The sequence below is a fragment of the Mus caroli genome, unplaced genomic scaffold, assembly GCF_978045245.1.
Source record: "Mus caroli unplaced genomic scaffold, Mus_caroli_1 scaffold_12, whole genome shotgun sequence".
Lineage (NCBI taxonomy): Eukaryota > Metazoa > Chordata > Mammalia > Rodentia > Muridae > Mus > Mus caroli.
In genome coordinates this window covers 37,360,357-37,383,942 of record NW_028227267.1, presented here as the reverse complement: position 1 = coordinate 37,383,942, position 23,586 = coordinate 37,360,357, and the positions used below count along the sequence as shown (strand labels likewise).

Below are 23,586 nucleotides of genomic sequence, written 5' to 3'. Positions count from 1 at the left end.
ACTTTCTGTTCTTGATTCTGATTTTATTGTAACCTTTCTGGCAAAACAACTAAAACCATCTCCTAAAATTTTCTTCCCAAAATTACTTGAATCATACCTGGAATACTATAAGGTCATTAATTCATCTCAACAGTATTAGTATCTGAAAGTACATCTTCATATTGATCTTCAGGAAATCTGCCCAATAGGGTGAGCTGATGCCCAGGAATCATTAGGCTATGTAACAGTGGCAGGAAAGGCATCACAGCAGTGAGAAGCAATCCTGGGATGAAGTCTCTGGGGTCCTGGTCTCACACAGCACACCCAAGGCAGCCACGCAAAAGATGGGCCATCTGCAAAAACAAAAACAAACATAGAGAACAGCTCAGCTGCTTACCATAGCCTTTCCCACATGGCTTGAACGAAAGTTAGGGAACTCCTTCTGAACTGTGATTGGTGGAGTGTGTTAGTTTGCCTAGTTTTTCTGGTGATGCATCTCTGTGACCTTCAAATACTTCCCAGGCCAGCACAGTTATCTGGTGACCTGCATTGTGTATATATCTTATATTTGTCTTTTATCTTCCCAGGTTTGCTAAGAGATTTGTACTCATACCATCTACAGATACACATGGAAGTCCTGATCTTTTGGTGCCAAAGACGAGATGATCCTTTCTGATGGTGTCCTTGCTTATTCTGGTGAGAATAGTGGGCTTTCCGTGGCTGCTTGACAGTTGCAAGACTAAGGGCATTCTTTGCTTATTAAAAATATTCAACTTGGAACCAATTTGAGAAGTATCCATTCTCCCTCTCAAGTATCCACTGGTTCTCTTTCACTTCCAGCCCAGATTGGCCTGGAAGTCATTGTGTAACCAAGAGTAGTTGAGAGTGACCCTGAGCTTTGATTCTTCTGCCTCAACCTCCTGAATCCTGTGGTTAGAGGTGTGGACCACCACAGTCAGCTTTGTGGGATGCTGGAGATTGAGCATACCTGGTAAGGACCAATGGAGCTACATCCCTCTCCCTAGACTCCCCATTATGATCCATAGTGACATCCATAGTGATACTGTAAAGCTATGGCAGGCCTTAGCTTACCGAGGACCCCCTGAGTGAACCACAAAGAGCCTGGGATAGGTGCGAAAAGCAAGAGGAATTTATTGTTCCAACGCATTGGGGCCATCCTACACCCAAAGGAGAGATGACAACCCCTCACCTCCACACCCCAACCAGTTTGGTCAGTCTTTTTACAGTGTTTCAGAGCAGCAGCCATTAAGCACAATGTGATTTGCAGAACAGTGTGACTTTTAAATTGATTGGTCTCTGGGGAATGAGGTGGTAGGGTTTGTCCAATGGAATGTGTTAACTGGTCTAGGCCTCCCCCACCTTCATGTCCAGTCTTTCCTGCAGAAGTTTAATTAGCCTTCCCCTCCCTGAGGAGATGGGTCTGGTGGAATTTTCAAAAAGGTCCTGAACTAACCTTTTCAATGAAACCATTAATGCTTCTGGTTAATAGACAACATCCTCATTCAAGAATTATTTTATAGATTTACTACACAGTACTTGCCATGTAATCCTTCAATATTATTTGAGGCAAGGTGTGTGTGGGGGGTGGGGGGAGGTGTCAGACTTTCCAAAAATATATACATATTGCAGCACAGTGCTTGTCATATTAAAGGTAATCAGAATGCTAATTAAACATGACAGTGATCTAAGGATGATTTTTTAATTGTCTTCACACAACAATGAAAAGGTCCTTATGGAACAGGCTGCCTGAAGTTGGTAGGCCCCAGACTTAGCATGAATAACTTGAAATACCATTCAGGCCATAATACTTAGCACATAGAGAGCACCACCTCCCAAAACAAAAAAAAAAAATGTAATCCATCAAACCCCACAGCTCTGGGTAAGTCTCTAAGTGCACTAGTGTTGCTTTCCTGCTTCTGTAGTTTCACTTCTGGCTAACTGTTCTTGTTAACTGAAGAATGTCAACTCAGAATTTCTTTTTAATTTTTAATTTTTATTAGTTATTTATTTAATTTACATCTCAATATCAGTCCCCCTTCTCCTCAGTACCCTTTCATGTAGATCCTCCCCTTTTCCACCCTCCCTTTCTCCTTTGAGAAGGGGGTGCCCCCCTGTAGTTATCAATTCCCCTACTCCCCACCCCCTTTCCCAGGCACATCAAGCTGCATCAGGACTAGGTGCATACTCTTCTACTGAGGCCAGAGAAGGAGGTCCACCAGGAACAGGATCCACCAACAGGCAGGCAAACAGATTTAGCAACAGCACCCTCTCTTGTTCTTGGGGGACCTGCCTCAAGACCAAGTTCTTATCTTGTACATATGTGCAGAGGAACTAAGTCCAGCCCATACTCACCCTTTGTTGATTCAGTCTCTGGGAGCCCTCCAGGGTCCAGGGTAGTTGACTCTGTTGGTTTTCCTGTGGAGTCAGTATCCTCATTGGATCCCTCAGTCCTTTCCCCAACTCTTCTGCAAGACTACCTGAGCTCCATCTAATGTTTGGCTGTGGGTCTCTGCATCTCTTTCCATTAGTTGCTAGGTGGAGCCACTCAGAGGACAGTTATGCCAGGCTCCTGTCTGCAAACATAACAAAATATCACTAATAGTGTCAGGGATTGGTTCTTGCCCATGGGATAGGTCTCAGTTTGGGGAAGTCATTGCTTGGTAATTCCTTCTGTCTCTGCTCTATCTTTGTCCCTATACATATTGTAGATGGATGCATTTTGGGTTAAAGGTTTTGTGGGTGGATTGCTGCCCTTATCCTTCCACTGGGAGTCCTGCCTGGCTACAGGAAATGGCCACTTCAGGATCCATATTCTCCACTGCTAGGATTCTTGCCCCCAAAGACCTTCTCGGGCCTTGCTCCAATTCCAGGTCTCTGGCATGTCTTAGAGATTGCCCCCACCCCAGACTGCTGACTTCCCTTCTCTCCCCTACTCTCCCTACATCTGCCCACCTCCACTTCCTTTCTTGCACCCACTTCCAATATCTATTTTATTTTCCCTTCTGAGAAAGATTCAAGTATCCTCCCTTGGACCCTCCTTGTTATTTAGCACCTTTGGGTCTATGGATTGTAGTTTGGGTATCCTCTACTTTATGGCTAATACCCACTTATAACTCACTCGTGATGATATTTTCTTTTCTTTCTTTCCTTTTTTTTTTAATCCTTAAAAGCTTGTCCTGAGAAAGGCTCAAGACTTCACTGGGACCCCCAACACCGAGTGCAGTTGCTGGCAGTTAATAAAGACATTCTTTGAGCTTAAACCAGTGCACTAATCTTCTCTGATCTACCTAGTCTAGCCCACAACAACTGAACAAAACATCGTTTGTTAGTGGGTGTCTGTAATGTATTAGAACACCATGGACTATGAGTGTGTATGCCCTTATTAGTGCGAACATCATGGACTATGCGTGTATATTCCATTATTATCCCTTTCCTATTTGGAAACTCCAGAAGCATGCCTTCTGGTGTGCTTCAATGTTTATCTCCTGGATGATAATGGAGTGAACTTCTGAAACTAGAAGCCAGCCCGAAATAAATATTTTCTGTTATAAGAATTGACTCGGTCATAGTGTCTCTTCACAACAATAAAATCCTAAGACAGACTTGCCCATAACTATGGATATTGATGGATTAGGTCTTTATTTTCATTTTTTTTTTCATGTAGTGCTGTCTGCATGCTGAATTTTATGGCCTGAAGGGAACTTTCTTCATGGAGTCAGTTATGCTAAGATCTGGAGGCCTACTAAGGTCTGGGGCCCTGTTGCACTATCAGCAAACAAACTTGTGAGATGACTTTATGAGGAGCATCATGAGGCCTTTAAAGAGTATTCCTAGAAACACTGAGGGCATCATTTTAGCCCTCAGGGGCACAGCTGTGGCATCTGAGGGACCTGGGAAGGGGGTAATGATACTGAGAGACAGAACTCTGATGACTCTTCATGAAAGAACAACTTTTATTACCCACTGCTGTTGATACACGGGCTAGCTAGTTACTAGACAATCACTGCAAGCAGAGCTTGAGCAAACAGTATTTTTATGTCCTTCTATGAGATTTCCTTCTGTACTTCCCTGCCTTTTGTGGCCTTGTTGTGCCCTGGAGGACAACCTCCCAGGATTTAGATCTTGTACCTTCAGTGTTCCCTCAGTCAGGGGACCACATCTAGGTTGCTGTTTGCGAAAGGCACTGTAGGCCCTCTGGACCCCAACAATTCTGGCTCTGGAAGAATTGAATGGAAGGTTTGTTCTTAGATACATGGAATTGCTTTTTTCACACTGACCTACAGAGTCAATTTAATTCCAATTAAAATCCCAACTAAAGGGACTGACTTCCAGGCTGAGGCCAGAGTATCACACCATCCATTCTATATGCCACCAGTATATGTGACAGGCACCCCTCAATAAGTACCCCAAGAACACATTTAGTGGTGCCAATCATGGCTCCAGGAATGAAGACATGCTGTACCAGACCAGAGGCAACAATGTGGTTCCAATCATGCACAGCAAGTATGGAGTGGCAGGGAGGTAGAGCTCCACAGTGTCCACCTGAAGTTACATACACGAGTCACTCTGCAGAATCCTGAGTGCAAAACGGAGCTGCAGGACCCTTCAAGACACAACCAACCCAGAGCTGTGTCTGCATGGGAGGTCTCTCTGCAGTCCCTATGTGCTTGCAGAAACCTGATCATAAGGTTCAAGATCAGCTTTTGTTCAGTAAATAGCCTTCCAAAGAGACATATAGAAGGTCATATAACATAAAGGAGAAAACCTTAGAGCCCCTGTATCAAATATGCTTTGAGCATTTGTAAATAAATCAGAGTTAAATTAACTTGTATCATGCTACAAATCAGCTTTCCAATGCTTGAAAAATGCCTGAGACAAATAAATGGTTTGAAAGAAAGAGATTCCTTAGATTCTAGTGTCAAAGATATCACTAGTTAGCTTTCTTGTTTGGGGGTCTGTGGTAGAGAAACACCCACGATGGGAGGCATGTACTAAAGCAATGCTGCTCAAGATCATGGCAGAAGAAAGGAGGACAGGAAAGGGCACTGTGTCCCACAACATACTTCAAGGGCAAGCCCACGGTATCCTAGCTTCTTCCTGCTGAGTCTTACTTCCTAAAGCTGAGCATCCACTCACAGCAGCACAGGCTGCTTACAACCTGGCTCATAAGCTGGGTCTGGAAGTGCAAGCCTGGGACCCTATAACTTCAAGGCTGAGGCAGAAGGACAGAAAAATTGATCCAATCTTGGGTTCTAAGCAAGTTCAAACCAAATCCAGGCTCCAGAGTGACAGACACCCTGACCCAACACTTCTTAGCACTCCCAAAAGATTAGTCCCTAAAAACAGGTTACTGTGACAAATTTATAAATGCTGTGCAGTCCTTTCCATAGACAGCCAGAGCAGTGGGTAAATACTTTGTTGGCACTGGGCATCTGTCAGTCAGTAGGTCAGGAGCAGTCATTGCAAGAGGATCGCAGGGTTGAAGATATTCCAAGTTTTGAAGACAGTTTCTCAACAATGGAAACTGCACAAAAATACATCTATCAGTTGGGACAGCAAAATACTCATTGTGGTTTATAGGTCAAGTGAGGAAGTATTTCTTGAGATAATACCTTACCACATTCATCAAGTTTTAAGAAGAAAACTAAATACTAACTACTAGGCTATAACTGGCTGTACTTCACAACAGAAATGTGAACAAGTCTGGAGATGTGTCACTGGATTAGAATGCAAAAGAGGTTTTGATAACAAAAATCTTAGAAGACATTTAATCTGTTGAAGACAAAATTCTTATCTGTGCAACTCTGAGAATATGTAGTTCAGTGGCTGTTCATTTATGTAGAGTGCACAAGGCCCAAGATTCAAACCCCAACACAAAGAAACCAGAACCAAAAATTGTTAAGTTTACTTTTTTAAAAATTAGGTATTTTCCTCATTTACATTTACAGTGCTATCCCAAAAGTCCCCCATACCCCCCAATTCCCTAACCACCAACTCCCACTTCTTGGCCCTGTCGTTCCCCTGTACTGAGGCATATAAAGTTTGCACAAACAATGGGCCACTCTTTCCACTGATGGATGACTAGGCCATATTCTGATACATATGCAGCTAGAGACACGAGCTCCAGGGGGTACTGGTTAGTTCATATTGTTGTTCCACCTATAGGGTTGCAGATCCCTTTAGCTCCTTGGTTACGTTCTCTAGCTCCTCCATTGGGGGCCCTGTGATCCATCCAATAGCTGACTGTGAGCATCCACTTTTGTGTTTGCTAGGCCCCAGTATAGTCTCACAAGAGACAGTTATATCAGGGTCCTTTCAGCAAAATCTTGCTAATGTATGCAATGGTGTCAGTGTTTGGAGGTTGATTACAGGATGGATCTCCGGGTATGGCAGTCTCTAGATGGTCCATCCTTTCGTCTCAGCTCCAAACTTTGTCTCTGTAACTCCTTCCATGGGTGTTTTGAATCCAATTCTAAGAAGAGAGAAAGTGTCCACACTTTGGTCTTCATTCTTCTTGAGCTTCATGTGTTTCACAAATTGTATCTTATATCTTGGATATTCTAAGTTTCTGGGCTAATGTCCACTTATCAGTGAGTACATATCATGTGAGTTCTTTTGTGATTGGGTTACCTCACTCAGGATGATGCCCTCCAGGTCCATCCATTTACCCAGGAATTTCATAAATTCATTGTTTTTAATAGCTGAGTAATACTCCATTGTGTAAATGTACCACATTATTTGTATCCATTCCTCTGTTGAGGGGCATCTGGGTTCTTTCCAGCTTCTGGCTATTATAAATAAGGCTGCTATGAACATAGTGGAGCATGTGTCCTTCTTACCTGTTGGAACATCTTCTGGATATATGCCCAGGAGAGGTATTGCGGGATCGTCCGGTATTACTATGTCCAATTTTCTGAGGAACAGCCAGACTGATTTCCAGAGTGGTTGTACAAGCTTGCAATCCCACCAACAATGCAGTAGTGTTCCTTTCTCCACATACTCTCACCAGAATTTTTTTATCTTAGCCATTCTGACTGGTGTGAGGTAGAATCTCAGGGTTGTTTTGATTTGCATTTCCCCGATGATTAAGGATGTTGAACATTTTTTCAGGTGCTTCTCTGCCATTCAGTATTCCTCAGGTGAGAATTCTTTGTTCAGCTCTGAGCCCCATTTTTTAATGGGGTTATTTGATTTTCTGGAGTCCACCTTCTTGAGTTCTTTATATATATTGGATATTAGTCCCCTATCTGATTTGGGATAGGTAAAGATCCTTTCCCAATCTGTTGGTGGCCTTTTTGTCTTATTGACGGTGTCTTTTGCTTTGCAGAAGCTTTGCAATTTTATGAGGTCCCATTTATCGATTCTCGATCTTACAGCACAAGCCATCTCTGTTCTATTCAGGAATTTTTCCCCTGTACCCATATCTTCGAGGCTTTTCCCTACTTTATCGTCTATAAGTTTCAGTGTCTCTGGTTTTATGTGGAGTTCCTTAATCCACTTAGATTTGACCTTAGTACAAGGACATAGAAATGGGTCAATTCCCATTTTTCTACATGATAACCGCCAGTTATCAGGCAGTGCTGAAGCACGGAGGTATTGACTCTTACAGATCAGAGGATGGTGTGGTAGTCAGAGCAGCTCGCCTGTATTTACCACATTGATATTTGTCTTCCTCTACTTTCTTCATAGGGAATGACTGTGATGTGTTGCATTCGGTATTGCTGCTTACTCTCTCTATTTATAAGAGTAAATTACACTCTCAAAGAGTTGGAGGTCTGTGTCCCAGGGGGAAATTTCCTCTCCCGTTGCCTGTCATCTTCTTCCTTACATGCCACCATTACATGAAGTCTGGGAGATTTTCTTGTTTTTCTCTTGCACAGTCAGCAATCACAGATGGCTTTCTCTTCAATTTCTCGAATGGTTTTATTACTGAGACACAAGGCCTTATCTGTAATTTGTTGTTTCAGTCTAAAGAGCTTCATGTTATGACACAGCAAACAGACAGAGAAAGAAAAAAAAAAACAGGAATGAATTCAATCTGCTGTCCCATCCACTCATGTGATTGATTGATTGGCTGACTGATGATTGATTGATGGTTTATTTGTAGGATTAAATTGTCTCCTTCTACCATGTGAGTCCCCAGATAAAACTTGGGTCATTGGTCTTGGTGGCAAGCATCTTAGGGAAACTTTTCTAATGAGGGGCATTTGAAAAACCTCTACCTGTTTTCTGAAGTAAAGATGGCTCTTCCTGTGCTGAGCATGGACCCGCAGCCCACTTCTCAAATCCTTCCTAAATCTGAATACTCAGGAAGGCTGGGCTCACTCAGGTACTGGCTATGGCTTGAGCTCAGATAAAACAGGATTTTGGTGGTTTTCCATCTAGCAATTGTTTTCTAAATAAAATACATAGGCATGTGTTCATAAACCTTTGCTAACAGGACATTACCTACTGAGCCTGTGCATCTGACAGAACTCAGCAAGCTAGGTTTATACAGAGCTTTTATACTTGAAACAAATCTGGTTGCAGAATGGAAAGAACATAATCTTTCTATAACTTTCTTAAAACCACACAGTTGTCAAATAGCACTCGATAAACTAAAAGATTACATAAAATAGACAAGTTTTAATTTTTAAATAAAATAGCTATGGCAAATGAATGCCTTGGGAGTATCCCGTGAGAACTATTCCTTGCTTAAGACCAGAGAGAGACACTCAATGGATAAAAAGGGAAATTTGACGGCTATGAGAAGGGGAAGAAACCCCTTACTTGGCAATTGGGCAAGCAAATATTCCATCTTAATGAACAACTTCTTAAGGCCTTCACCCCTTGCCAGTAGTAAGTCTGCAGTTTTCAAGAATGAAGAAGACATCTTCTTTTCAAGGAGATGAAAATTATAATTCCACCCAAGACACTCCCGAGCCACCCGATGATCCCACCTATCAAAAGATAAAAAGGGGCCATGAGGTGACTTAGCACTTAGGAACACTTGCTGTTCTCACAGAGGACCTAGGTTTGGACCCCAGCACTAACCATGGCCATCTGTAACTCCGGCTCCAGGGGATCCAACACCTCTTCTGACCCCCCTGGGCACCAGAGACACATGTGGTGCCCATACATACATGCATACAAAACACATATAATAATAGATAATGCACATAAAATAAAAGAAGTAATATTTTAGACAGAGAGAAAGAATAATGGAGGGACATCCTTATGACCTTTTAATGTGTGGCTTGAGTGGTATTGTGGATATGACTACTATTAAGACAATTATATATGACTCTCTGTTGGGGGACCCATACCCACATTTGTGTATGCCTTGTTTACCACCTTTCTGTTGACAGCCCATATCAGAATTATCACTGATAAAAGTCTCCAACTCTGCTTCATGAAGGCTGGTCTTGAATTTTATTTCTATGTGAAACTATGAATCAGGTTTGGCCAGAGTTTAGGTCCTTAAAAAAATAAGGGGATGAATTGAGGATGACAACCTGAAGTTGGGGCTATCCCCTGGGTGCTGACGGTCTCAGGTTGTACAGGAGGAGAGGGCAGGGGGATATTCTTGGTGTGCTGGCTCTCGATCCTAAACTCCTTTCCAAAGGGCTCCAATAGTGACGTATTACTTAATAGACAACTTGGCTCTTTTGAAAATTCCCTGTCATGTCTGTAAATCAATTTATCATCCTCAGCACCATAGAAAGATGAAATCTACTTTCCCATTGACAGGCAAGTTAGGATGAATATCTCTCTGTGTCCCAGCTCCTTCCCCCTGGTGTACAGCAAGGAGAGAAAACAGGAAAAGCTAAATTTACTGGGAACTAGTGATCTTGAAGACTGAGTCTTAATGGTTTTTGAGATAACTTTATTTCTGTGCATTATAAATCAGGAGATGTATGTTCCAGATAATTCATTTTCTGGCCACTGACAGTGAATGCTGAACCAGTGACCATGGCTGTGAGGGGAGATAAAAAGAAAACAGAGCTAAGCCTGTGCCAGGGGCCTGCTGTCTATGGACTGATAAAAGACTCATCGAAGTGGACAGGCCAGCCATCTTCACAGGCAATAACAATATATCTGAAATCTTTAAAGGCATTGTACTGGCATGGAGGCCGGGGAGACCCTCCTTTGTGCGTGCAAGTGGTGATCTGGAAGCGAGAATTGCTTATTCTAAAGTTTACTCCATAAGGGCTTCCATTCTCTCCACAGATGGCCTTGATGTTGTTCTTGGTGTCATGGATAAAGGTGTTGACTTCTTTGCAAGGCGAGGTTAGCTTTCTTTTCTTCATCATACTTTCGCAGTATCTGTAATCTCGGCCCGTTGGCTTGGCATCATAGTGCTGAGTCAGGAATTTTATGTACCTGTAGTCATCCTGAGCCAGAGTGGGCGAGATCACAACCAGACTCAGCACAAAGACCAACAACAAAGAACCTGGGCTCATCGCCATCTCTTCCAACAGTGATTCCTGCCAAGGGCAAAAGAGCATTAGTGGTCAGGCCATAGAAATACATTCTAATTTAGACTAAGTGGGTGGAGACTTTCTTCTCAGAAAGAGCATGTTAAAGGAGTGTCCTCAGCTACCTACCTAATTACATCTTTGCCTTGGCCTTCCTAACTGACTCCATGATACAGTCATCTTCCTTTATTCCTTAGGTTCACCTCCATAGTATAACAAAATCTATTTATATTCTTAATTCACCTATTATTTTACTTGATAACAAAGTTTACACAAGTCCCTATTGGGCCCCAAAACTGTGCTATATCCTAGGGCACAGAGACATTTAAGATATACCAAGGGTAGGTGTAGTATGTGTCAGTAAGGCCCAGCTACTTAGGAAACAGAGACAGGAGGATTGCTTGAATTCTACCCTAGCTTGATATTGTAGAAGATTCTGGTTTTTGTTTGTTTGTTTGCTTGGGGTTTTTTGGGTTTTTTTTTTGGGGGGGGGGGCTAGGGTAGGGTGGTGGCAAGGGTCAAGGAAGAAGAAAGAAAAACAGAAATGCACAGAACAGAAATGTGGCATCCATTGGGGAGGCATGGGGGTTCCTGAGGCAAGACGGATGATAACACAGGAGCTGAGAGCCATGAAGAATGACTTGTGGGGATCAAGAACACAGGACAGCCCATGCTCTAAGGCTACTGAGATGGGATGGATTCCAGGCAGCCACTCAGTTCCACATCAATGAGGAAAGCTGTAGAGAAGATCACCTTGGGATGAAGGGTGCAGGTCTACTTCTCCCAGAGGGCAGAGTTGCTAAGCAATGCATAGGAAGAATGGAACACGTTGTGTGGTACCTGAAGTGGGTCTAGAAGAGGCTCTTACAGAGCAAAATGGGGAACTCATGCTTCATCTTCAGAGTGGTCTACTTCAGAGTCTCTTCAGATGATCTGAGAAAATATTTTCTAGTGTCTCCTACATTTGTAATACTGCTAACAAAGGCAAATAATCTTACAGTGTGGAAAAACAAAACACAAAACGAAACAAAATAAAACTGAGATCTCTTTATGAAGGCAAGAGACTTAAAACTCCCTGTAAGATCTTTCTGAAGAGGGAAGAGAGAAGATTCCTACCATCACCTCCCCAGAGTTCCCAGCTTACCTACTGTACCATATACCAATGCCAATCACAAACCATAGGACCAAGGTGTCTTCTTCTGGAGTTTGGCTTTCTTATAGACTTTTTCCTACTATTATTTTTTTATTTTTTTATTAGATATTTTCTTTATTTACATTTCAAATGTTATCCTCTTTCCTAGTTTCCTCTCTGAAAATTCCCTATCCCCTATGGGTATATTCCCAGATGTGATATTGCTGGATCTTCTCTTATGGACTTTAAAAATGTTATTTCTTAGGAAATTTGAAATTTTGAGAAAAGGGAGATAACAGGGAGATATCAAGCAATTTCTGATCATATCCTTAGTTCTTTGGAGAAAATATAAAAAGATCATCCTGAGATATAAAAACCCTCTTCATGGTGGGGCTGCAGAGATGGCTCAGCAGTTAAAAGTGTATATTACTCTTCAGAGGGCCTGAGTTCTGGTCCCAGCACCCAAACTAAGTAAGCTGCTTACATCCACTGGCAACTCAGGCTCCAAGGGATCCAACGCTCTGGCCTCTGTGGACACCAGGAACTCTCTTAGACATACCTTCCCACAGAAACAGATACACGCGAATACACTTAACTTAAAATAATAAAAATAAAACTTCAAAAAAGGTCACCACAGGGAGGAAATGGCCAAGTAAGTAAAAAGTTGGACTCCATGACAAGCACTTGTATTCCTGGTGCTCTGGAGGTAGAAACACAAGGACCCCTACCAGCCAGCATTGTAATTGGTGAGGTTCAGGTCCCAGAAAACATGGTACATGGCTTCTGAGAAACCTGCACCTCCACACAGAACCCCATCATATCAGATAACCATGAGTGTCCCCACATTTAACAGGAAAAATCAACTTTTATGTTTTGATTTTCTCTTTTGTTTTACTTTGAGACAGGGTCTTGCTATGTAGCCCAGGCTAGGTCCAAACACTTGATCTTCTTTAAGAACTACCACATCTAGTTTATGTGGTTCTAGGGAGGTGGAGGCAGGAGAATTGTCAGTTCAAGGTCATCTTGGGCTCTATAGCCAGTTCAAGGACAGCCTGGGATACTGGAGACCTTGTCTCTAAATAAATAAATACAAAGAATGTTGGATCTTTCAGCCAGCCTAAGGAAATATTAGTTAAAGAGAAAACCAGCCCTAAGTAATTTTTGTTTTGTTTTTGCCCTGCATTTTGTTTCTCAGCTGCATTACGTTAACCATTTATTTTATTTTGTGTTTCCCTCATGCGTAGGTCTGAACATTTTACTTTTACCTTGTGTGTGTGAGCATGTGCATGTATGTGCATGTGCGAGTGTGCACGTGCTTATGTGTTTGGGTGTATGTGCATGTGCAAGTGTGATTGTGTGTGTGTTTTTGTGTGATGTGTGTAGAAGGTGGAGGTCCTGGCCCTCAGCCTATAATCTGGTCAGTAGTGTAGGATCAGGAGTATAGCTTGGAATCTAGGAGGCTGGAGGTTTCAGGCTCTACTGAGTCAAAGCAAAAGCCATAATGTGGAGGAACCTAATGCTAAGGCTATCATAAAGCAAACACTTACCAGCTATCGGGTTTCATGGCTGCTGTTTCCAAGCACACCATGTGATCTTAGGGAAACAACCATTTACCTGTCCATATTTCCTGCTGCTCTATAATCTACAGCTGAGAGGGGTCTGTATTCTTTACTTGAATCATAGTGCTGGCTTCACAGCAGACTCTCAATATCTCTCTGGTAGTTACCTTCCTGTTTCTCTTTAGGCCTATGCTTTACCATCCATAAATGAGAGGGTTCCAGCTTTGAAAGTCTGTGGCTCTTACTAGGCTAATGGATTCTTTACCGATTTAAGGAGCCAAATTTAGCATCACTGGAATTGCAGTGACATATTTATATAACCTTAGTTGATGGTACAAGGTACCAACTGGAAGAAATGGGTGATGGGTGACCTTGGTCCAGTCTCACCGAAATACATCTTCCCTGAAGGATCTCTGGGTAAGCCAAGCCTGTGCACCATGAACACTACATAGGGGGTGTTTCATCCTAAAAAGTTACTTGCTACTTAGGCTTTGAAAAGTCTCAGGCCTATGTGGCCAGGAAAGGGGTTACTTGCTTCTAATTTGCAGAAATTCCACATTAATTTTTACCAACTCACGCGATGCAGTCTCTCATTATGGTTTTTCTAAAACATGCAGGAAGCAACTTCCAGCAGAACACCTCAACCACCAGTGTCTCCTGTCCACCCCCTTGAAACTGTCTCACTGTGTATTTAACTCTGAAACTCCCCTCAAAGCCAGGCAATGTATAATTGTGAGAAAACAAGCGAGAGTGTTATTGTTAGGGAGTGCAGGTGTAAATCTGCCATGGCCAGAGGTACTGAACCTTAGTCACATACACAACAATGACTCTCTTTCGGGTTTCTGCAGTGGAATAGTTCTAACTCTTGTGCAGACTCAGTTTACCCATTCTTATCCCAGTAGTGCTCACAGGAATCAACATCCTCTGTTTCTCTGGGTAGGCAGTGCTTTGTAGCCTAGACACTTAGCAAACTACCTGCAGCAAGGGTGCGATGTGATAAACACCCTTTTCCTAGGTACACTCTTGCTACTTTGTGTATTCTCTGTGTATCCTCTCAACAGTCTAGCATGATGCAACACCTGATGCCTGGTCTTCCTCCCCCTCTTTCCTTCTTTCTTCCCTCAGCCTACCATCTTATGATCTTGGTTCGTGTTCCACGTTGTTTTTAAAGAGCATCCATATTTTTTTTAAAGGAAAGAAGCAAGGAGAAAGTACTGCTGAAAGCACTTCATGGAGTGGGGTTTTCTTTTTCTTTTTGGAGACAGGGTTTCTCTGTGTAGTCCTGGATGTACTGGAACTCACTCTGTAGACCAGGCTTGCCTTGAACTCAGAGATCTGCCTGCCTCTGCCACCCCAGTGCTGAGATTAAAGGTCTGGGCCACCATCACCAGACTTGGGGTTTTTCTTATTATTCCTGCCAAGCCACATGCTTGTTATGGAAGGAAACACGGCAGCTCACATGCCCTTCTGCCAATGGCTTCCTAAGCCTCTGGGGGCTTTTAATCACAATTTAAGAAACCCTCCTATATCTCCATCTCCTTGCTCGAAATCCCATTAATTTCTTCCCAGATACAAACCACACCAAAGAAATCTGTTTACATTTTAAATTTTAACTCTTACTCATTTTCTTTTTAATGCGCGAGTTTGAGTCCCGAAAGCATAAGGGGGGTTAATCTGTTTCACTAAAATAGATGAACTGCTAGAAAGAGCACAGAGGAAAAGTAGCAGAGAGTTGAGTACCCACAGGGAAGAATCTTACAAAAGCTGGCCAGCTTTCCTCCAACTGGGGGCGAGTCTAGCTGTGTGCTCCTGGAGACAGTGTCCTGCAGTGTGAAGCTAGAGGCTCCTCACAGGCTGGCAATATATAGTGCTCCTGTGACAGGGTAGGGAGAACCTATCTAAGGATCTTTACTTTGGCAGAGACTTGTAACAAAGGACATGAATCATGGACAAACAATGAGTCATTCACCATTCCCCTGAGCATGCCTGGGTCAAATAGTAACCATCTGGTGGACCAAACATTTTTTTCGGGGAAGAAAAGAAGTACTTCCTGGGTTCATCTTCCATTCATCTGCAGAAAACAAAATTTGGCTACTCAACCTCCTGTTCTTTAAAGCTGTCTACATCTAAGCATTATGGGGACCATGTACAGAAGGAATTATGGATGTCTGCTCTGCTTATGAGGCAATGCCAAGATCGAACAGTAGACAAGCCACAGGGTCAGACTTTGAATACCCAGACACTAAACAGCAGGATAGTGAAGAAGTCTACTAGAATTGTTCTGACATACACATCTTCAGGGCTGGACAGATAGCTCAGTGGTTGCGGGCACTTCCTCAGGTTTAGTTCTCAGACCCACATGGCAGTTGACAACCATCTGTAGTGATGCCTTGGTCTGTCCTCCTCAGGCATTGCATATGCATGGTACACAAACATACATGCATATATATATATATATATATATATATATATATATATAAAATACAATTTTAAAATTATTATACATTTATCTTATATCTAGGGCATGATTGCATTATTTTAGCTCTTTGTTAATTTCTAGATTTTCCTCCATCATTGTGTAGATATTTGTGTGTGATTTAAGCTGTAGTAATTTCTAAAAGCAAAAGTAGAAAAAAAAAAGACCTACAGGTTGTCAGAGGAGTAGGGGTGGAGGCAAGGGCAAAGTATCTCTCGCTGTGTGGGAACTGTCCTGGGGATGTCTGAGGTGAGTCCGGGCACATGAACTAGAACATCAGCTGACTCGCTGTAGCAGGAGGAGGAATACAGCACTCGAGCATCTTCAGACTCCCTCAGCAAGGCTGGTCTCTGTGTGGCAGGAACAGGGCTCCCTCAGAAAGCAGCAAAGATGCAAGCAGGCAGCTTTGGGACACTGACTTGCAGGCATGCTCACACCTGGACTTGGGAACACTCAGAGAAGGCTATACTGAAATCAAGGACCCACAATATGGTCCAGATGTATCTAGATTTACTTAGGTTGGTGTAACCTGTTTCTTCAGGCTGTCAGCATTCCTTTGAGTTATTGGGTGGATCCTTTCCAGAGAAGAATATTTGCTTACTCATTTCGATATTCATCAACTGATCTAGATCCTCTAACCACGAAAAACATTCAGGGATTCTTTTTAAAGGTTCAGAAATGCAAGATTTGATAGCAATTATTAAAAAACTTAATCGCTAATCCAAGCAATCTCTGGCTATGGGCGCTGGCAGATAATTCCCCTGGGGTCTGATGAAGTCATTGGGTTGTTGCAATTGACCTGCAAGTGTTCTACTCTTGCCTGCAAAAAGTTCTGAAATCAGCTAATTTGCCTTCTCCAATGAGCTTTTGTTCATGACCATAGAGTACACTCTAGGAGTGTATTATCTTTAAAAACCAAACCCTTAATTCCAGCACTTGGGAGGCAGAGGCAGGTGGATCTCTGTGAGTTTGAGGTCAGCCTGGTCAAAGGAGCTAGTTCTAGAACAGCTAAGGCTGTGCAGAGAAAGCCTGTCTCTACAAAAAAACAAGGGAACAAGCAAAAGCTGCCCAGAATGTGCATATTGCAATGGATACACTTCCTAAGAACTGGGCCTGACAGCTTGAGGAGGAAGAGTGGGTGGCATGAGGACTTGGAAAGGGCCCAAACCTCAACACTTTCCAGCTTTGTTGAGGCACAGCCCAGCTTAAAGGTCCCCTTTGTCCTTGTCTGCTCCCTCTCCCTCCCGCACTCAGCCCAACTGTGGGCTGAGAGGAAATGAGGCTGGGGATGTGATAAGATGACTCAGCTGTTATAGCCTGGCTTGGGGTACTAGAGTCTCTTAAAAGGGAGACCTAGCCACATGTGACCAGGCATCCATTAGACAAGTGCCAAACTTTTTTCTGACATATGCCAACACTTAAACTGCTTCAGATGTGCAGAGAAGGATAGCACTCAGGGTCTTTAGGGTGAGGCCACTCTACTGGTATCCAACCTGGCACCGAAAAGCTCAGTGTGCAAGCATACAGATGTGGAAGGACTGAGTTCTAGAGTCACAACCTCTCATTGTTAGGAGAGCAGGCAGTCCATTGCAAACCCAGATGGCCTCATCAATCCCCAGGGGGAATATCAGCCAACTCCCATAGCCAGAGGAGACACATCAGTGTGGCCCTGTTTTGATAAACCACCAGAAAACAGAGGTACTTCAACCTCACCCACAGCACACACACAGACACAAAATCCCCTAATCTGACACACTAACTTGCTCAAACACATCAGATTCCATTTTTTAGAGCAATGTCAGAGTGCCGGGGAGCAGACAGAGACTCTCAGCAGTCAGGACTCTTCCCGAAGTCGCTGGACCTTCACCCAACAACTCAGGGGATTTAGAACCTGTTCACATCTCTGACAAGAGGCCAGGGCTCTTTGTAAAATGTATTTGCCCAACTTGGCATATATTTAAACAGAAATGAGTATTTAAAAAATTGTAGTTTATGAAGTTGCCAGGAAAAACAGTGTGTGTGTGTGTGTGTGTGTGTGTGTGTGTGTGTGTGTGTGTGTGTGTGTTTGTGTGTGTGTGTTTTGTGTGTGTGTTTTCCAGGGCTCAGACCCAGGACCTCACATATGATACATAGACTAACATTGAGCCACATCCCCAGTCATGAATATTGTATCTTTCAGAAATTTTAGTTCTTATAAAACAACTACCAAATTAAAAAAAAAAAGTGTTTATTAAAATGTTTAACTTCCTGAAAGCCATCCTACTTTCCTGGAATTTTTGTCTGTCTCTTCTCCAATCCAGTAATATCCATAAGACATGAGACATGAAATTCTTCTTCTAATATTTCTAGTGTTGGCACATCCCCCCTCCCCCTTTTTACACAGTGTGTATGTTGGATTCTGTCCTTAGGGCTCATTATAGAGTAGAAGGCATGGGGACACTGTGAGATTCCTTTACAATGCTAACATACTACTCAGTAACAGAAGTAACAACTAGAAAAGGAAAGTTCACAGGAGGACCCTCTGTGGAGTGGGGGCTCCCCTGGGTCAGGGAGAATGGAAACAAAGAACTGATGGCATCCGTACATTTCCAAACAAGACACAAATTAAACATTTGCTTTCCAACATACTGGGCTCTGCTTGCAGCCTCTCTGAAAATAACTGCTTACAGAGAGTGCTCTATACTCAAATGTACACACAATGGAAGATCTCAAGACGTTTTAACCAGCCTGCATGGTTATAAATTTTAGGTTTTAAAGGTGATTCCCCCAGAGGTTCTTTTATTGTTGAGAATAGCTTTTGCTATTCCCGGTTTTTTGTTGTTCCAGATAAGTTTTCAAATTGCCCTTTCTAAGTAAGTGAAGAATTGAGTTGGAATTTTGATGGGAATTGCATTGAATCTGTAGATTGCTTTCGGCAGGATAGCCATTTTTACTATATTAATTCTGCCAATCCATGAGCATGGGCGATCTTTCCATTTTCTGAGATGTTCTTCAATTTCTTTCTTCAGACACTTGAAGTTCTTGTCATACAGATCTTTCAATTCCTTAGTTAGAGTCACACCAATGTATTTTATATTTTGTCTTACAGTAACTCGGACATCTTAGATCAATTGGCATTCTCTTGAGGGTCCATGATGTAAAACTAGACCATTAGTTCTAGCTCTGGAGCAAATTGAGCTAGATGGAAATGTACTAAGGAATCTGTTACAGGAATCAACCAGAAAAATACTATTCCATTTGCTGTGAGTACAGTTTTGAGTTATTGTTTGTAAATGCATTTTTAAAGTTTGTCTTTTAACTTTAACATGTGTCTGCACTTACATGTGCCATGCCGGCACATATCCTACAAAACCAAACACATGTCTGATTCCTGTGGAGCTAGAGTTATGTGCATTTGTGACCTCTGGGTGCCAAACTGGGGTCCTCTCGAAGGGAAGAAATCTGGAAGAGGGGAAGCTCTCTTAAGCACGGACATTTCACCCATCCCTAAGTATTATTTGTTTGTTTGTTTGGTGGGTTTTTTTGGGGGGAGGGGGGTTTTGAGACAGGGTTTCTATGTATAGCCTTGGCTGTCCTGGAACTCACTTTGTAGACCAGGCTGGCCTCGAACTCAGAAATCTGCCTGCCTAAGTATTATTTTTACTTATGTGTCTCTGTGTGTCTGTGCACATGTGTATGAACATGCCAACGGATGCTACTCAAGCACACCAGATGTCCTGGAATGGAGCTACAGGCAATGGTAAGCCCCCCAGCATAGGTGCTGAAACTAACCTTGGGTCCTCTAGAAGAGCAGCAACTACTCTTAAGCAGTGAGCCATCTCTGCACACACCAACATCGTATGATTTTAAAAATGAAAGACAGAAATACAAATGTCTCATGATTCTAGCTTTCTAAGACTTTGTTTCTAAGTGTGTAGCCAAACTAAAAGAAAACTTGATCTGTCCATTATTCAAACCCAGTCATGAAGTCTGCGGGAAATTGAAAGGATTTCTATGTAGAGTTCAGATTCAGACTTTAAACTACCTGCAGAAGAGGACTTGGAATTTGATTCCTTAAAATGGAGCCAGCAGCACCATGGCTTGGCCAAGAGCAGTAACAGAAGGCTGGCTGTACAAGCAGACAATGTACCAATCTGTGGGTTCTGCATGTTGAAGACTCTGAGCCACCAGTTCCACCCACAGAGCCTGCTCTATATCTATGGGCCCAAGTGGAGCTCACCCATTATCTCTGAATTCCAGTACAACCAGCACTCAGTTCCACAGGATCCATAACACAGACTGGGTAAGACACCGACTCTCTAAGCCTGGAACAGGAGGGGCAGTGATGGGACAGTGTCCAGGAGAAGTTCACCATGGACCCACAGTGACAGCAGAGGCCCTTCAGGAAGAGAGAAAACTGAGGTAAGTTGGGAGTAGTCACTTCTCTTCTGTTTTCACAGGAATCCGGACTCTGAATCTCCTGCTGCTGCTGGGACTTGTCCTAATGCTTGCCTAAGGCCAGCAACCAACCCTTCCCCAGAAGTTTTACACTGAGCCTATCTAGAATAGCACCTACCCCGATGTGATGATGCAATATAGGTTGTTAATAGGTATAGACTAAGATGTAAGGACATAGATACTGTTCTTCACACAAGTTGTGCTGATGTTGTTGGTGTGTGTGGTCATCCAAATATCACCTGCAACAACTTGACAAGAAAAAATTGTCATGCTACTTCATTTCTGGTATCTATAACTTTTTGTAACCTCACTACTCCGACAAGAATACATACACAACGCAGATACCAAAGGACAGGTTCAGTGAAGTACTACAGAGTGGCCTGCGAGAACAGAACTCCACAGGACACTCCCAACTATCCAGTGGTTCTGGTTCACTTGGATGGGACATCTTAGCTCCAGTGCCAGCACTTTGTATTTTCCCTCATCTGCTACTGCCAGGATCATAGTAGTGAAAAACCAGTTCCTCTGTCTGTGCTCTATATCAGCACTGTCCTCATGAAACCTGTCGCTGACTCCCTTTAATTCAGCTGCACAGATCTTTTCTAATCAACAAACATTTTTGGCATGCTCATCTAGATTTCTGGTATCTCTGTGTCTGATAGGGTGGAGAAAGTGGAAGGGGAAGACACATACACATAGTGTGTGTGTGTGTGTGTGTATGTGTGTGTGTGTGTGGAAAGAGAGAGAGAGACAGAGAGAGACAGAGTCAGAGACAGACAGAGAGAGACAGAGAGAGAGAGGCAGAGACAGACAGAGACAGAGAGAGAGAGGCAAAGAGACAGATGTGTGTGTGTGTGTGTGTGTGTGTGTGTGTGTGTGTGTGTGGAGAGAGAGAGAGAGACAGAGAGAGACAGAGTCAGAGACAGACAGAGAGAGACAGAGACAGAGACAGAGAGAGACAGAGAGAGAGAGGCAGAGACAGAGACAGAGACAGAGAGAGACAGAGAGAGAGGCAGAGAGACAGAGACAGAGAGAAAGAAAGGGCCTCTTACCAAATGAGGCACCTTCCCAGTCCCTGGAAGCAAAAGTATCAGAGAAGAGAAGGATGTCTTTCCAGAACATCTTCCCTGAAGTTTCTCTGTGGGAATGAAGTGGCTGGCAGAGGAAACCCAGGAATTGGGGTCTCTTGGTGAGGCTATTCCTTGCCCTCTCCTGCAGAGCTGTCCTTAGACGTCAATTGTGAGATCATTCAACACAAACCAGCAAGGACAGATTCCAAGATAGGGGAACTGGATTTCATACAGAAAAGGGATGAATAATGAGAGGTCCTGCCCTGACTCCTGAGGACAGAACTGTAGTCAGGAATTAAATTCAGACAGGGAGGTGCTATCTCTTTAAGGACATGCGTGAGCCTGGCATCACCAGATGTGGCAGTGAGCCTTCCTGCAGTGTCAGATGAAGAATGGAGCAGAGGGGTGACATCCTCAGGTCCACACCTCTGACTTTCAGTCTGGACCCCCAGCTTCCATTTTGCTGTTCCTTCCTGGGCTCCCACATGCAATACATGGCCTCTCCTTCCCACTGGGCAGTGATGGCACCAATGATGCTCTCAGTGAACCACAGTTAGGCCTGCAGTGAACCCACTCCTCTTGAGCAGCAAATGGATTTCTTGTGTAATCTTCCATTCTGGGTTGGTGTGGAACCTTGCTGAGTCTGGCATGGCCTTGGTGGAGACAGAATGACAGGGTTTCTGCCCCTGGAACAGGACCAGCAGATGTGGACTGCCATGGCATAAGGCTTGTTTGTATAATAATGGACATATTTTCATGTTCCCTTGACCAGTGTCCTTCCTGTTGACCTTAATGACTGCATAAGGATCTGGGGTAGCATGAGTCCGTATGGCAAAGGTTTGGCTAATGTCTTAGCATAATGGTCCAGTCTGAGACCTTCAGTGCAGCCTTACAGACTGTGGAAAAGAATTCTAAAAAAATGAGTGTGATCATATATGATTTCTCAACTATGTGAAAATTAAAGATGCAATATGAATTATATGAGGGCCTTCATGAATGTGAAGGAACAAAGGCAGGTACACTATAAACCAGGTTGGTCAGAAAGACACAAAGGCAGGCACATTCCTGAGTTGAAGGTCAGCCTAAGACACAGTAAGACTAGTCCAAGGTGGGGTAGAAATGGTAATTTTAGGACTAGAAATTTCAGGTCCCACTCAGCTAGCTTACCATCTCTGATCTCTGAGATCTTTTGAAATGTTAAATGAAAATATGTTCTTGCTGTTTCCTGAGAATCTATGGGTTGTGGTTATCAGATGGTGATTCATGGTATAATGAAAGGAAACCTCAAGTGCTATCTAGAGATTTCCAGAGAAATCCAATCTGCCAGAGGGGAGAAAAAAGGAGAACAGAGAGGAAGCAGGCTGGAAAACTTTCTCCAGCAGAACACAGGCTGCAAGATTAGACCCACGATTTGACTTCTAGTGGTTTGGTTTTGCTGCTCTCAGACACTCCTTGTCTCAGAAAATGCTCACTAACCTGAGGCTGGTCCTTGGCAGAATCTGCACTTCAGGGTTTGACATAATCTCCTGACTTCAGATGAAATTTGGTACAGCTTGAGGGTCTCCCTCTGTAGCTCTTGCTTGTATTTTCCTACATGATATATTCACAATATATGTGGCTGGGGTCAGCAGATAGCAGAGGAGGGATTTGGTTCCCTGGACCTGGAATTACAGATGGTTGTTAGCTACAGTGGTGCTAGAAATCCATGGTGCTAGGTCCTCTTGGAAGAGCAGTCAGTGTCCTTAACTGCTGAGACATCTCTCTTGCCTAGTGGATTTTTAAAATGACATGTGTATGTGTGTGTGTGTGTGTTTGTGTGTGTGTATGTGTGTGCCTGTGCATGTGCATATGTCTGTGTGTGTGTGCTTGTGCAAGTGCATGTGAGAGTGTGTGTGTGCCTGTGCAAGTGCATCTCTCTCTCTCTCTCTCTCTCTCTCTCTCTCTCTCTCCCTGTGCCTGCCTGTACAAGTGCGTGTGTACGTGTGTTTGTTTGTTTGTGCCCCTGTGTGTGTGCATGTGTGTGTCCCTGTGTAAGAAGTCATCATGTACCCTTTGCTATCACTCTGCCTATTTCTCTGAGGCAAGGTCTCTTGAACCTGTGACTCATGGTCTCTTGACTCGGCTGGAAGCCAGAAAACTGGAAGGTCTGCCTGTCTCCTTGGTGCTTAGAGCAGAGATGACAGGTGTGGGGGAGATATCTGACTTGTTATGTGTGCTGGGATCAGAACTTTGGTCCTCATGATTATGCAACAAGTGCTTTACACGCTGACCAATCCCCCGTACCCACTACTTCTTTAACAATTTCCATCTGCAAGGTTTTTTTTTCCTTATTTCTGTACCAGGTGGCTTCAGCCACTACAAAATGTGAGAGTCTCAGTCTGAGGAGATGTAGTTCAGCACTGCCCTTTAGGGGATGTTCCAACCCCTGAGTTCACTGATGATACCCAAGAGTTTC

The 23,586-nt window shown here is 43.3% G+C and overlaps 2 protein-coding genes and 1 pseudogene across 2 annotated transcripts in view; 1 reads left to right on the top strand and 2 right to left on the bottom strand.

Annotated features, from left to right (window-relative positions):
• Nucleotides 1–194: 194 nt before the first annotated feature.
• Nucleotides 195–23,586, bottom strand: part of LOC147001755 (uncharacterized) — a 347,644-nt gene continuing 324,252 nt past the window's right edge. The window contains exon 4 of the mRNA XM_085828571.1: nt 195–332. Within this exon, the coding sequence (XP_085684697.1) occupies nt 291–332 (42 nt within the window). The 3' untranslated portion in view covers nt 195–290. The remainder of the gene's footprint in view (nt 333–23,586) is intronic.
• Nucleotides 9,849–14,986, bottom strand: LOC110288166 (angiogenin-3). Its single transcript, XM_021154594.2, has 2 exons — nt 14,908–14,986; nt 9,849–10,466 (listed from the first exon to the last, which is right to left on the bottom strand). The coding sequence occupies exon 2, from the start codon at nt 10,446–10,448 to the stop codon at nt 10,011–10,013; it is 438 nt and encodes a 145-aa protein (XP_021010253.1). The 5' UTR covers nt 10,449–10,466; nt 14,908–14,986; the 3' UTR covers nt 9,849–10,010.
• Nucleotides 19,306–20,514, top strand: LOC147001766 (non-secretory ribonuclease-like; annotated as a pseudogene).